We start from the raw sequence: 16,025 nt of genomic DNA, 5'->3' as shown, positions 1-16,025 counted from the left end.
AAGCTGAATAATTTCTGGTGCAAGATTAGAGAAATTATTGGCTTTTCCTTCAGACGCTGGGGAAGGTTTGAGTTTCAACCTTCCTTCGCCTGGCTCTACTGCAGGCGTGCTTTCGTCAAGCTGCCTAATTTTGACAATTTCTTTGTCAACACCTGTAGATCTCGCATTTGGGCCCAATGGTATGGCATTCTGTTTCTGTGTCGTGTTTGGCATTATGAGACTGCGCTTTCTCATTAGTCAAACACGATAAATCAGAGGTTTTAGAACCCATGCCCATCGTGAGTAATGGGTGACCAGCCATATAGGCATCGACTGCACGTCTAATCTCACGACGATGCAGCTCATTGGGGTCTGGGCTTTTAGAACGACCAGGATTGCTTTTACTGTTGATTGCTTTCTCAGGGTCGCAATTTTTAATGGATGATTTTTCTTCAACAGTTTTAACTAGCTCATCTAAAGGAGCATATTTTTGGAGGTGGTTGCCAAATGTGAAGATGCTCTCGCTTGTGCCTGCAACTGGTATTTTTTTGCTACCGCGCTTGACGCTATGATGGCATTTTTCCTTGGTAATCTAATGGCTTTAAAAAATTGTTTTGTGATTGTTGAGGAATTTTGTTTCAAATTTCTTTAATTTTTTTGGCAACTTTTTCAGAGCCGTAGCTTGTGCTTTCCCACTCTCAAAAATAGTGTAGGAGTTTTTCGACGGAACAGAGATTACTTCTGGGAAAGCAACTGGCGGAATAGCCACACCATGTGATTGTGAACATGTCTCCACAGATTTATCCACAGGTGTAGAGATCACTGAGGTTGCTTTGCGTGCGCCTAGAAATAATACATCATCGCTTACATTAGCATTTTCTAAAAAAGCTGCAGTTTGACAGGCAACCGACACACATACAATACTTACATGCAGTTCAACCCGGGGTTCACTCACTCTTCGGCGCAGCCACAACCCTGTTTCTGCTTGCCAAATCAAGATTTTTTCAAGTTTGGCTGATTGTTGAGTACATTTTTTGTCAAAGGAGTCATATAATTTGCTTAGTGATAGCATTGTTAAGTTCATGGTACTCAGCGCTGCTTCAATTATTTTAGCGGTGGAGACCACCTGAGATCGGGTTGTCAGATCAAGTAAAGGGGCAATTTGTCGTCGCGGAGTAGGGACATAAAAGGTGTCCTCAGACTCAACTGAAGGTTTATCGTTCTCATCAAATAATATAGGGGACTCAGATTCTGAGAGTTAATGACTGCCGAAGAGTGAGAAATACCCGGTTCTAATTAGAGTACAACAGATTCATTGTTTTTTGGAGGCATCTTATTAAACTCCTCCTCCTCTATTGAGTCTTTTTCCAGCGGGGCATCTGTTGTTTTCTCAGTTGTCGTCGAAGCATTTTCCAGGATGGCACTGTCTGACAAAGAAGGATTGGGAATTTCATCTGTATCACCAGAGCCTACCAATGGACTGAGAGTTTCATTTGTTGGAATAACTTGTGCTGCGAGTGGTGCGGTTCATTCACTGGAGGTTCTAGAGGTTGCTTTACAGGTGGGGACTCAATTATGATAATTGGTGCCGGTATGCATGGAAGGACGCTGACAATGGGCAAATTTGTTTTATTTGCAAGTAAAGGCGAGACGAGTGGAACATCTGTATAAAACTTGCGAATGTCATTAGATGGAGCTTGCAATGGCCCAAGCTTCGCCACTTTGCTCAATCATTTGTTCATAGGAGTGGAAGTTCAATGGCTTAGAGTTCATTTACGGGAAGAAAGTGATTGTGTTAGTTGTTCAGGGAGTTGGTCTGCCACTGAAATACTGCTAGGCATACCAGTCTTCAGCGTGGGCACGTTATATTGAGCCATTTTGCTGATTAAAGGTCAAACGTGCGTTTTCACAAAAGAAAGGAAAAAAGGAGCTCTTAGTTAATTTTAAAGAAAACGCGAAAGCACCCGATACCCACCTCTGTGCCGCTCCGCCGTAACTTTGCAGCAAAGAGGCAAAGAGGTACTTCAAGGTACTTCGCCTGGTGCGTGCACGCTGGTGCGCGCGCCTACACACTTTTAACCTTTTCACGCCCTGTGGGGGCGAAGCTTGAAGTTTGGAGCCGTATTACGGCAACAATGTCTCTAGACAAACGAAACAGATAGTAAGTAAGAATGTAGACGCTGTAGTGAAAGCAGTCACAGTTCACACAATCTTCTTGTTTCACAAGCTTGTCAAAACAAATACCGTAGGTTGATGAAAGTCTAGCTTTGCAGAAATAATCCACAGGAAGAGCGGACGAGGCAAAGAGGTACTTCAAGGTACTTTGGCTTGATTTGTAGTTTGTTTTGGTGTGAGTTGTTCCCACCAGCCAAAGGGAAAGAGTCATCCTCTTCAGAGCTCCTCTGTTGATAAGAAAACAGGGTCAGGACAGCAGTGGTCGCCTCAAGGTTACTGGAAGGGTCTGCAGGCAACTCTGGTCGTCTTCAACTTCGGATCTTCTGTTCCAGTGGTCGATGTGCCTTCTACATACGGAACCTCACCATACATTCGTTTTTTCCACTAACTCCTGCAAACTCATGTTACAGAGAGGGAGGGATGGGTGACTGTGCAATCAGGCCACCCAGCCCCCCGTGGGATCTGGTTGCATTCAGGCACTCTGCAGACAAAGGGCTGTGGAATGTTAAACTCCTCCCCCACTTCCTGCCTTCTTAGATGGAGCCTACGTGCGGACACCGAAGGGTTCCCACCAAAGGCAAAACATGCACACAGTTCTCCCCCTCCCAGAATGGTAGAGGAAGGGCTAACAAAGGACAACCACACGATACTTGGCTAAAAAAGAAAAGAGCCACCATGTTAGAACATAGGTGACCCTATTTTACATAACCAAGACTTTGAGTACAGTCTGCGGTAGAAAATAGCACAATGGTTGGTAAAACACGTCCACTGTCACCAGCCATAACTGTATGGTTGTCACTGTGACTAAAAAGTCACAGGAGCAGAGAGAAGGGGGATACTAGGTATCCCCTTAGCATGCCACATAAGGTGGCGTGTGCTAATCTCTCATAGGATAAAACTTTGGGAAGGATACAAAGTATCCCTCTATCCTTTAGAACAGTAGTTGTTAAGGATAGTGAAAGAATCTCAAAGGAGAACCCAAAGGGTTCCCAGCAACACTGCACATTGTGTGCTGTGTGCTGCAAATGTTTAAACACAGATGCCTTTGAAGAGATATGGAGGAAAGCAGACTCCATAGTAAAGGTAAAACACAGAGAACAGAGTTCCAAAAGTCAGAGCAAATAAGAATGAATTAGCGGAAAAAGACATGCCTCATTCAGGATTTAAAAAAGAACTGTCCAGAAGTCCAGCAAAAAGCGCTGGGGATCTCACTAGTAGGGTTGATTACTCATAACACTTACAAATCTCTCGAACAGGACTTTCCCCTTTGGCAGTCCTTATTCCCTTTTTATTAGACGAACGGCATTAGCCTTTCTATGGCATCCAGTCCACGCATCTTCGTTCTGTGGAACCTGCCATATTGAGACATGCCTCTTCCTCATCCAAGTAGTGAGGTCTTTGTTCCTCCCTATGTTGTTGCTCTTCCTCATCCCAGTAGTGAGGTCTGTATTCCTCACTATGTTGTTGCTCTTCCCCCGTCCCAGTAGTGAGGTTTTCACTCCTCACTAGGTGGTTGGTGCTCTTCCTCATCTGTGTATTTTTTGGGGAAGTGTCCTTTTCTACTCTGCAGACATACATGGAAGTGTGTGTGGGGTTATTTCATGTGCAGGGTGGGGGAGATTGGGGTGTCTGGGAATAAAACTGCATATCTCCCAAGGTGTCATCCCTCGTCCTATAGGGGGTTTCCCTCCCTATGAGATCCACCCCCAGAAGGGCTATCGGGTAGCGACCTCACTTCAGTGGCTTCATTGAAAGGTGCTCCCTCCTGGGATTCGTCGCACTTCATATGGCTGTCTGTTAAGTCGTGAGTAGCAGTCGACCATCCGCTCACGTATCTGGAATGTGGGCTGCTACATCCAACCTTGACCTTTTATATTCTTTCTTAGCTTCTGGGCTAGATGACATGTATGTAAAAGAAACAGACACACTGGCAAGTATCTAATATTGGAGGCAAGGCTTGAGATAAAGGTGATCTGCTCAGAAACATGCTGGCACTAGGTGGGAGGACAGGAATTGAGGTCCTCAACTGTCAGCGTCCACCTTAGGGGCTTTGAATCCTCTCTTGACAAGTCCAGGTTGCGTGCCTTGTCACAGCATAAATGTGTGACAAGGCCTTTGTGGTGATCTGTCTGGGTGCACTTTTGCAAGGGTGAAACCTGCTCCATAGAATTGGTGTTGGGTTATTTTAACGGTATGTTAGGGAAAAAAACGGATTGACCCCTATGCTCATTGTGCAGATTTTGAAAGGATATTTAGCAGATAGAATGACCCTCAGTGCCCGTTAACTAGGTAAGTAGGAATTTCCTTTAGTGCACAATCTGAGAATGTTGAATTGTCCCATTCCAGCTGTCTCACTTGCCCCACTTGATTCTTTGCAATTACTTAAACCATAATGATCTGGGGCTAGCTGTACCAGAGGGTAGGGGCACAGCGGCCCTCATTATGGCCCTGACTTTGTTGTTTGGGGCGTTTCATTGACATGGCAAGCAAGAACCACCCTCAAACAAGGTTATGATTGTATACTATTACATCACTATTCATTACAAGTATTAAAGATTATTCACAGCAAGCATTTAAGATTTGAACTGGTTGAATTCTCTGCAGCTTGTCCTTTTCTGCTCTTTTTCACTCTTCATGAAGTAATTCCACTGCTGAAACAGAGGATTACATGGCCACATTGGACATGAAAGATGCATACTTTCATATTTCAATGTTGCCAGCGAACGGAAAGTACCTCAGGTTCATGATAGAGGACCCCCACTATCAGGTCAAGGTTCTCCCCTTTCACATTGCCTCAGCCCCAAGGGTGTTCACAAAGGTACTGGCGGCTCACCTGGGCGGGCAGTCTATCCCTGACTATCCCTACCTCGACGACTGGCTCATAACCTCGGATTTGTATGGAACATTCCACACTAATACCCAGAAGACAGTATATCATCTCTTCAACCTAGGGTTCTCTATTAACGATAAGAAGTCCAGCTTGACCCCCAGCCAAGTCGAACAGTTTCTGGGGGCTCTAATTCGGACAGAAGACTGGCTCGTCTTCCCCTCCAACGAGAGGGTTCAAAACATGCTGTTCCAGATCCCTCACTATTTAGCCAGTCACAAGGTAACTGTACACAAGGCCATGTGGCTGCTGGGGATGATGGCTGTTAGGCAGAATTATATGCAGTACCCTTTGGGAACACTACACACAATTAAGACTACAAGTGACAATACAATTTCACCTTTGGTACAAGTCTGTACTGCACAGTTATAGTGGTAGCAATAGCGGAGCAGCCAGACTTCTCTCAAGAGTATGTGAGCAGTACAAATAGTTACACAAAGGACAATTACTATGATTCAGGCAAACACTGACTCAAGGTTTCTAAGTAAAAAAGAATATAGATTTATTTACTCAACAATTGTATAACATTTCACTATTCTAAGCAAGATCAAAATCACAATCCTAAATACACCACACCACTTTCCTTTAAATTCCAGACAAGTCAAGCTCACAAAATGAAGTGGGAGCAAAATGGCACGCCAGCAAATTAAAAGGGAGGGAAAGACAAAGTTATTAGAAACTAGGCAAAACCAACAGGTAAGTACTCAGGGCAATTGAACAAGAGAGCCTTCAGTGAGGAGATCAGCTCGAAAAGGCTTAGGGTCAAAGTCAATGGGTCAAAAGTCTTTTGCTGAAGATCACACAGTTCAGGGTAGTTTGCGGTAAAGATTTGTGGCACAGATTCCGGACGAGGTGGGTCGTTAGAAAAGTTAGTTCAAAGAGAAGAGAAGGACAAGCCCTCGGATTGCAACGAGATTTCAAACACTTTCACTGCGGCTGACCGAAACGGACAACCGGATTTGCACAGTACCTTAAAACGGACAGGGGGCTGTAGCTGAGGCAGACGTTCCTGGTGTTTCTTGCAGGCTCACGGTTCCTGAAGCGACTGTCGGACTGATCAGAAGTAGGAAGACTGGAGGGTCCTGCCCTACCCAGGGAAGAAACCACCAGCAGCAGCGCCAAACGACGAATAAAAGGTGCGCTCCTTAAAACCCAAGCAGGGTCCGACCTTCCTGGCTATCCGGCCCACTGTAGCTCTGTACAGCAAATTCGGCCAGAAGAGGGTTCCTGGCTTGTAGTTTGGGTGAACTGGTTGGTCCCACCAGCTCAAGGGGAAGAAGTTTCCTGGAGGATCTTCTCTGTCGTCAGATTTGGAGATTCGGACCTGCAGCAAGGCTTCACCGGGCGGTTCAGTCGCGGTAGGGGTCCTCTTCTTCCAGTTCCTCATTGGTTCTTTCGTTCCAGTCTATGCTCTTCCAGTCCCAGAGACCTGCTTTTTATGCAGTTTTCCCCCATTCATACAGCCTGGCTGTCAATCACACAGCAGGGTGGCTGGCCTGGCAAGGCCAGACCCCTTAGCCAATCAGACAAGAGTGCGACTTGGATTACCAAAAGAACCCATGGCAGGGGTCCGAAGATCCCTCCCACACATCCTGCCTACCCAGACTATCAGGCGCCTTAAGGGGGGCTTATGTGCAGTAGCCCGTGAAAAGATCGCCAACAAAGGAGTCATCCCCGGTTTGGCGCGCAGAGAAAAACACAAGAAAGACTTTAACAAAAAGAAATGGCGACTAAACGCAGCTGGAACCAAAATAAAATGTATTTGGTCAAGCGGGTTTATGTTCGAGGCTAGTATAATAGCCTGGAACAATACCACGTTTATATAATATAATCGCGGTAGAAAAGTTAGGGTAGATACCACTGCCACCAGCCAAGTCTTAATGTTAAGGGAGCGAAACAAGGCTCCAAGAGGCACAGACAAAAAGGGATAAGAGTTAACCCTTTTCAATACTCAATGTAAGATGGGGTGTACTGGGTCTGTGGTTTAAAGTGACTATATAAAGTTAAAGGCAACTTTACCTGTTTCTGGGGGACAGTAGTCGGCCCCAGAAAAATTGAGTCAGTGGGAAGTCTCAAAGACAACCCTGTGTCACTGCACTGAAGGTGCTGTGTAACGCACACAAAAAGTGGTGCACATGGAGTAGGTGAGGCTCCAGTGCCATGATCACACAGAAAGTAGAAATACACATAGCAAAACACATGTAAGAGTGGGGAAAAAAGGCTTACACTCTTACCAGGTGAAAAAAATGTATCCTAGAAATCCAGCAAAGCTGCTGGGGGACTCATTAGCTAAGGGAAATTAGCCATACTGGAGAATTCTCCCTAACAACGGCTTCCCGCGTCTTCCTAGTTCCTCACGCTAGTCTGCGCATGCGCCCCAGGAAGGAGTGGCTCTCGAGCCAATGGTGTCAGCCAGCGGCCAGTGGTACGATCCAGTGGTTGTTGCGACATCCCTCATTCAGTCTCTGCAGTTGTGGTCAAGGAAAAACCTTCTGCAGGGTAAAACCCTCACCACCCCTGCAGTAGAAGTCACTCTCACTACAGACGCACCTGTCTGGGTGGTGAGCATGCCTCCTTCAATTGACGGTGCATGGCGTGTGGTCCCAATCAGTAGCGTCCAATCACATCAACATGTTGGCACTGCTAGCAGTGTTGAAGGCCCTGAAGGCTTTACAGACACCCCTCCGGGGGAAAACAGTTCTGGTCCTCTTGGACAGTACCACAGCCATGTACTACTTAAACAAACAATGGGGCACTCACTCTCTAGGGTTATCCTGACTGTCCCAGAACATCTGCAAGTGGGCACTCAAACACGAGATGTTCCTCCACTCACAACATGTTCCGGGGAACTCAATCTTCTGGCAGACATACTCGGCAGAGACTTCCCCCTGCACGTAGAGCACGAGTGGCGGCTTCGAGAGAACATTGTACTCAACGTCTTCGTAGAATGGGGCTTCCCAGAGATCAACCTGTTTGCCACTCTGGAAATAACCCAATGTCCAGGCTACGCCTCCAGATACCCTCAGAACCGCTCTTAGGGGAAAGGTCTCTGGATAACATTGCCCAGGAGATTTTCGTACGCTCCACCCCCCCCCCCCCCCCCTCCCGATTCCCATACTCAACAGAATAGTGCACAAGATGCATCAGGAACCAGTGACAATGAACCTGGTGGCCCCTATGTGGGCGCCCCAGCCCTTGTTCTCCCATCTCATCCCACCCAAGAAGCTGCCATGCCCATACAACATGCTGTCCCAGGATCAGGGATTGACACTACATCCATGCCCCCAAACACTCACCTTTGCCAGCCTGGCTCCTGAAGTCATAGAGTTTGGACAGCTTTAAGTCTCCCAGAGATGCATGGACAAACTCAGGGAGGCACGCAAACCTAACACCAGATATTGCTACTCCAACAAATGGATGCGCTTCGTTATCTGGTGTAACACCAAGGTGGTCAACCCTATTAACTACTCTCCTAAGGACCATGTCCTTAACCTAATTCGCCTGTTAGATTCAGGACTGGTTTTCACCTCTCTAACGGTCAACAAAGCCGCTCTTTCAGCATACACCACTTCCCAGAGAAAAGTTTTATGGTGGAAGATACCGGTCATTAAAGCCTTTATGGAAGGGGTACAGAGACTTCATCCCCCTATTGCCAACCCAGCGCCCAGATGGGACCTCAATATTGTCCTCACCAGACTAATTGGACTGCCGCTTGAACCTTTGCACAAGGCTAACCTTCAGGCACTCACCTACAAGACTGCCTTTCTAGTGCCCATTACTTCTATAAGAAGAGCTGGTGAACTGCAGGCCCTTTCACTTCAAGATCCCTTTGTTACAAAGGTGGTTTTGTGCTCACACCCATGCTTTGCACCCAAATTCATCTCAAAGTTCCATGTGAACCAGTCCATCGAACTGCCCACCTTCTTCCAAGACCAAAATAACGTGGAGGAAAGGAGCCTCCACACACTAGATGTGAGGAGAACTGTAATTTACTATCTGCGAAAAACAAAACCACTAAGAAAAACAAACCAGTTCTTTGTTTCTGTGGCAGCTGGTAGAGAAGGAGACCCTGTCTCTGAACTATTTCCAGGTGGATCGTAAACTGCATCACACTGTGTTTCTCTCTGGCCAAGAGAGATCTACCTCCCATGCCTAGAGCGCACTCGACTCGGGGCAGAGGGGCTACCATTGCATTCATTGTAAAGGTTCATTTAGATTCCATTTGCAAAGCAGCAACCTGGAGTTCTGTACATACTTTTACACAACACTACTGCCTAGATGCACACTCTAGGTCTGATTCTCAGGTGGGACAAATAGTGCTAAAATATCTCTTTGCTACAGTTCCTTCACACATTCCACCACCCTCTCTGGGGACTGCTCGCTAGTCTATGTGCAACATGTGACTCCACAAGCGTCAGAAGACATACATTACACACCGTAATCGTATTTCTGATGATTGTATCTGCTTAGATTCACATGCGCCCACCCTTCCTCCCCTCTTGGAGTAGAAGGAACATAGACTTCTTACAGCTTCTCTGTTCTGTACTCACTCACGCAGACTATAAGGCTCCCTCATGGCAGAAAACAACAACCAGTGGGAACTTGACGCGTGAGGGATATTGAGTAAACTACAGGTCCCGTTGGGGATAGTGTTAGTCACGCACATGCCGATGTCTCCTTTCGATCTTCAGCGATTACCACTACATGTCGGACTATATGCACAGCATATGAATCTAAGCAGATACAATCATCAAATACTATTACGGTGAGTAATATAGGTCATATTTGCCAAGATTTACCATTATGACTTGCAGTAACTACTTAGTATATACATTGTACAGTTCTATCTTCTACTGTTTGTGTTTAGATCTTAACATAGCTACTATACCCTAAAGGTCCATTCCAAGTTTTTAAAAAAAATGTAATCCACAGATATTTAAGAAAATTATTATTGTTACACTTAAGTCCTAATCTTTGTATGACTGTGCCTTATTTAACTAATAATGTTTTAGTTCCTCAGGATCTGCAGATGTGCTAATGCATAGCAGTACGGGAACAAGTCTAAAACGACCAGACACCACAGAATCCATTAACTCCTCAATGTCGAATGGCACAAACGATGCAGGTATGTACAAACTTTGTAAAGGCATTGCATAGTGTTTGAACCCTTTTCTATGGCACAATTCTGAGTTTGAGCAGATTGGCCCTTTTGCATGTGTTGTAAATCTGTAGATGAAACCACCAGATCCTGATTTGGGCAATGCTTTAGTTTCTTAATAAGCGTTTATACTGCACTTATCACCACTGTAGTGGTCTTACATCGCCGGGGCTTGTCTGGAGAAGTGGTGTATTGTTGTCCCGCCCAGGGTAACCATAATATGGTCTTTGAAATAAATGAAGAGGGAAGAAAGCTGAGAGACAGGAGACTGTCTATTATAGAAACCGTTAAGATAGATTTTTCAGAATCAACCATGTGGGTAGATAAAGAGATGCAGATCTATTCTAGTCTACAGGAAAATATGCTGGCTTGCCCAAGAATCTGCTATGTTTGGCTCTCCAGATGTTTTGGACTACAAATCCCATCAGCCTTACTCAGCGTATTCAATGGTAAGAGTTCACGGGTGTCAGTCCAAAACATCTAAAGAGCCACAGGTTGCAGACACCTGGTGTAGCCTAAATTTATCATGGAATTGTGACGGAGCAGTAAGGCTTAGACGTAGGAGTATGTGTTGGTGGTGAAGGGCTCAGTTAAACACACACGCACATCACTCATAATAATTCAAGTTAGACAGAATGTATAATACAGTAATATGTATTAGGCCTTGAAACAAACTCTTTGCAATGTATCACAAAAATCACAGTTAAGTGAAACTACTAAACATACACTATAAATCAATGTACAGTCACCATGGGTTGCCCTTGCTAAAGAGCACCAACCCTTTCCTTCTCCAACAGATAGATGAGATTCAGTTAAGAAAACTGCAATGCAGTAAAGCAAATGAAGAAACAAAGGTAAGTATTGTAACCAGCTTGAAATAGGTATCAAGACAACTGTTAGAACAATATTACAATGCCTTAAGAAATAAGTCCTGAGATGGTGCCGAGTTCTCAATGAGCTATAAATCCCAAAGTTAGGCCTTTTAGTGATGTAGGAGTATTTTAAGGAGGCAGAAGCCTGACGTTATGAGAACGTCCATAATGAACTAATGGGAATGTCGCCAAGATTGATCAAATGCGTTTTCTGATGTCGTCAGCATCTCAGCGGTCTTCTAATCATGCCATGGTCATTCAGCTGTCAAGTCAACAGCAGTGTCTCGCCAAAGTGCGGGACCGCCAACTAATCTGACACAAATCCCATCGCTAAAAGTGACCTCCGCACAAGCAACCCCTCTTTACAGGACTTAACAGGCACAAAGTCCTAACCATACCACGCTCATGACTATCCGTGATCAGTGGCATTGTGATGAACGATAACCCTCTGGGCTTCCCCGATGGGATTGGAAGAGGACCCCTGAAGAACTTTTCTTGGTTTGTTTTACAATTCTTGGAACACGTACATGTTGGCTTTGCAAACACTTGGTTTGGCTCGAAATCCATTACTGCGTTTCTATACCGTTTATTAATCCTGTGCTTCTGCACACTAGATGGCGACATTCTCATTAGTTTGTTATGGATGTCCTTACAATACCATACATTCGACTCTGCATCCATTGCCATGTCGGCACCCACTACACGCTGTGAAATGATGTGTTTACATTTGTAACGCACATTGCGCATCTACATAGCACAGACATTTTTGACTGCCACGTTGGCATCCCACTTTTGATTGTGCTTTAGAAGCATTCCGAGCTTGCTCGCTGTGTAAGTGTTCTCTTACAGTATGATGGTTTGAGGCCAGCTTTATCTATATTACAATATGCTCATCTAGACTGTCCTGTACTTACTTTTTTTTAAGATATTGATTAAATTCCAAGATTGGTTTTGGAAGTGAGATTCTTTTTTTAATTGGGATCGAATTTTGATTTTGTTGATGCAATATGGAATATCCCACTTTGGCATTTATTTAAGTCACTGTAAATATTTTTAGGCAAACTACCTTGGTGGTGAGCATTTGGTTATACGACCATAAGGACGGTGTGATTTGATTTGGTTACTTCAAACATAAATTTACAAAGTTGATTTGAGGTTTACACACATACATATTATATATTTTGTTCCTACAGATTACAGCTGTACTCCTTAGTCTTTTATGTATCACCTTAAGACTATTTCCTTTAAAGTGCAGAATTGATCACATGAGGTATGGCCCATAAGACCATTTGTGTTTTGAAGACATATACATTGAAGTTGAAGGAGAGTTGAAGGCAAAGCAGTCTGTGCCTGTCTTTTTTCAGTTGCTTTTGTTGTGTATTCATTGTGGGAGGAGCTGCCTGCACAAACAGTGGTCCGTTGAGGCAGAGTTTAAGGAGAGTTGAAGGCAAAACAGTCTGTGCAGTCCATGCATGCCTGCCGCCTGTACGCCTTCTAAAAAAAAAAGTGATTATGGTGAGCGGGATCCACTGATGCATTATGTATTGCAGCCCTAACGTATGTTAGTGGTGCGACTTTCTCGCTTCCCTGCTTCAGGTCTGTGGTCGGACCACATGATTAGCGGGGAATGGAAACCTTCCCTGGGCTGTGGCAAAGTGCGGTGCTGTAACTCTGTTACTTTGCTACTTTGTTGCTATTCGTCACTTACGACTATGGTTGTCTCGTTGTTCAGCGAGGGACCCCCACTGGCTTTGGAATCCTAGTAACTCTGGAGTGGTACAAAAAGAAACTGCACATTTATCCACAATATAGGCAATACAAGCCATTTCAGCCCATGAACCAACATTGGGGCTGTCTAGGTGGTGACTCAGGTCTGCCCTATGGGAGAAGGACGGTGACTGTGGGCTACGGGCTTTGGAGCCGTCTTTAGGCCAAACCTGTTTGTCGGTTTTTGTACTTCCTCCTTTGACACAGAGTTCTTTCCTCGCTGAGCAGTTACTGAGTCGGGTCCAACTCTGTACCAGTCCAGCACCTATTTTGGAGACTCAGAGGGACAAAGGGACTGGAATGTTGGGGCATTCAATCTCCCAGGATGGGGATCGGGGTCAGCCGACTCCCTGTACTTTGGCACTGGAATCCCTCCATAACATGTGGCCACGTACTGCTATTCTCTGTACACCAGAGGTGAGAGTGGGCTGTTCCAGTTTGATGAACGTTCAGATGGAGACCTACCCTGAGTTGGGTGTTCCAGCTGCTCTTCCTGCATTGGGGGCATCCGTCTCTAGGGATGGTGTCAACCTACAGACCGCCCCCAATTGTATAAAACACAACAATACGATGGGGGTTTGTGAGATGCTATCACCCCTGTCTAATCTGCATGTCACCTTGAATCTTGCCCCCAAGACACTGCGACATGCAGGAGAATTTGGGGATTGGTGGGGGGGGGGGGCGAGTACTGGCGGGCCAACAAACAGCCTTTAATGATCTTTTGATACAAATGGATTTCTTGGAAGGCTTTGCCAAGGGGATAGTTCCATCTCATGATCATACAAGGCCAGACAGTGCAACACCTGTAGAATGTGATGCAAGATTTTTGAATTTGGATGCTAATGTGTCACTGATTGTAGAATTGCTAACCTCAAGGGAGAATATTTTCTGATGTTTGTTAATCTGCTTAGAATCACATGCTGTGCATAGGTCCGACATCCAGTGGTCACTGCGGAGTATTGCATTTGGTTTTTCGTAGCCGAAAAAGGGGACGTCGACAAGGCGTGTCTGTAACACTATCCCTATAGTGACGTGCGTTGTACCCATAATCCCTCACGCGTCGAGGTCCCTCAGATTGTTTTTTTCCGCCCAGCTTCTGGTCGCCTTACGCGGAGCTCCTAGAGAGACATTGCAAATACTTACTACGGACCTCAGTCCTTTATTATACTTATTATATTGTTAAAGATCCCTCTCCTCGACGTTAGCTGTGAAGCTGTTTCTCCGCCGAGCAAGTTTTCGACGGAGGGGAAGAGACGGAGGAGATCCTTCGGCGCTACTGAACACGTGGCCTGGCCTCACCGGCCAACATACAGTAAGGAGAGTGGGGGTTCGAACTTTTATCTTCTCTTTGAGAATGTCTTTCTTTCTCCCCTATCTTTCCCTTGGGGTTGTTATCACCAGTTATTATTGCCTCAGCTATGGAGAGGACACCTTTTAAGTTTTGCCCACGCTGTAGGGGCAAATACACTTGGAAGGACAAACACAAGCTCTGTAATCGTTGCTTGCCCCTCGATCATAAGGAGGACAGCTGCGCGGCCTGTAAGCTCTTGAAACCAAGAACTCTTAAAGAGCGCAAAGTTAAGAGGTGGGCGGACTACGCTATGTCGAAGTCAGTTTCCTCACCCGCCGCCGCTGTTACAGAAAGTGACGAGGAGGGTGATAACTCGACGTCCGTTACGGAAGTCATTAACCCCCAGAAGGAGCGCTCGCGCTCCTCGACGTCCGTCCCCGGCCCCGACGGGCTCGGCTCACGCCCTGCTTATGGGGATGAACACCCCGGCGACAAGGACGCACACAGACCCCATAGGCCTAAGCACACAACCCACAGCTCTTCTTCATCGAAGACGAAGGATCCATCAGCGCCGAAGGGGACGCAGGGCACTCCGGCATCTACCTCAGACCGTAAGGGTCTCAAGCCCCACCCGCAAACGCAGCCGCGACCAGCGATTGGGCTTTCATCAAACACGGGCGCTACCCCAAAATCATCCGCGTAACGCTCCATAGAGCGGCCGACGAGGAACAACGCGTAACGCAGGCAACGTCGACACCAGATTCCTCTACTGACAAACTCGTTGTCGAGAGCCTGGCGAGAATTGTTTCCGAAGACAAACGTAAGCGGACGACGAAACAAACGTCGAATACCGCACATAAAGCTATGGAAACGCCGAAAAAGCACAAGAGTAGCCAGGAACTGCCCCCTTCATCTAAGGGCACTTCTGAACTACCGGAGGGCTTTTCAGAGGGCGACGGAAACCTTTCTTCGACGTTGTGGGAGCGTTCTAAGCGTTCTGAAGGTGAAAACACTGATTTCCCCCCTCTAGACTATTCAGGGGTCCCCCATGAGACCCTTGAAAGACTCCATTCTTGTATGGAGAAAATGGAAAGGTTTTTGGGAAAACAAAACCGACCCACACCCAAAAGACCAAGAGAATGGCCCCAGGATGACCCTAGGGTCAAGATTCCTAGGCTGTTGCCCCCTTCTACAGACGTATATGACCTCACTGAAGAGGAGCAATACCTCCAGGAAGATGAGGAGTGTTTGGGTGGAGAGGAAGAACATGAGGAAGAGGGGTTTGAAGAAGATCCCTACACTAGTGCAGGAGCTTTCGAAGAAGATACAGCTACATCGCAGCCCTGGCAATCCCCATCAGTGCAGCCTTGGCAATCCCCATCAGTGCACTCAGACCCTGATGTCTTTCACCCTTCTCCTCCCAAGGATTCACCTATTGGAAACACCTCTCCTATAGATGACCAACCTTCACTTAATGCACTATTGCGCAAGGCAGCAGCGCATTTTGAAATAGACACAGGGGAGACTCTTCCTGACATAGACTTTGTAGAGAAAGTTATTAAAGAAAAAGACCCTGTTAGTCAGTCTATTCCGCTCCTGGCTTCTATAAAGAGAAGAATAACTCCTTCCCTTTCCAATCCTGCCTTAGTCAGAGGGGTCAACCCTCGGATAGAAAAGCTCTTCAGTCCTTCGTCCTCTGACCCTTTGTACATCAGAGGCCATTCTATTCCGGACTCCCTCGTAGTTACTAATACAAGGAAAAGAGAAGGGGTACCACTATCCACTAGTGAGGCACCAACTGACAAAGAGGGCAAGAAGCTCTATGCACTTGGGAAGAGAATCACGACGTCCGCCGCCTTTTCAACTAGGATTGCAAATAACAATTCCCTACTAGCT

At 46.1% G+C, this 16,025-nt stretch overlaps 1 protein-coding gene across 7 annotated transcripts in view; it reads left to right on the top strand.

Annotated features, from left to right (window-relative positions):
• OSBPL9 (oxysterol binding protein like 9) overlaps positions 1-16,025 on the top strand; it is a 1,764,730-nt gene that overhangs the window by 870,225 nt on the left and 878,480 nt on the right. For all 7 annotated transcript variants that reach the window (XM_069642205.1, XM_069642206.1, XM_069642209.1 and 4 more), the window contains one exon: positions 10,054-10,166. In XM_069642205.1, the coding sequence (XP_069498306.1) occupies positions 10,054-10,166 (113 nt within the window). The remainder of the gene's footprint in view (positions 1-10,053; positions 10,167-16,025) is intronic.

This window comes from Ambystoma mexicanum, chromosome 1q (assembly GCF_040938575.1).
Source record: "Ambystoma mexicanum isolate Mex_15411 chromosome 1q, UKY_AmexF1_1, whole genome shotgun sequence".
Classification (NCBI taxonomy): Eukaryota; Metazoa; Chordata; class Amphibia; order Caudata; family Ambystomatidae; genus Ambystoma; species Ambystoma mexicanum.
This window is presented reverse-complemented; position numbering and strand designations above follow the sequence as displayed.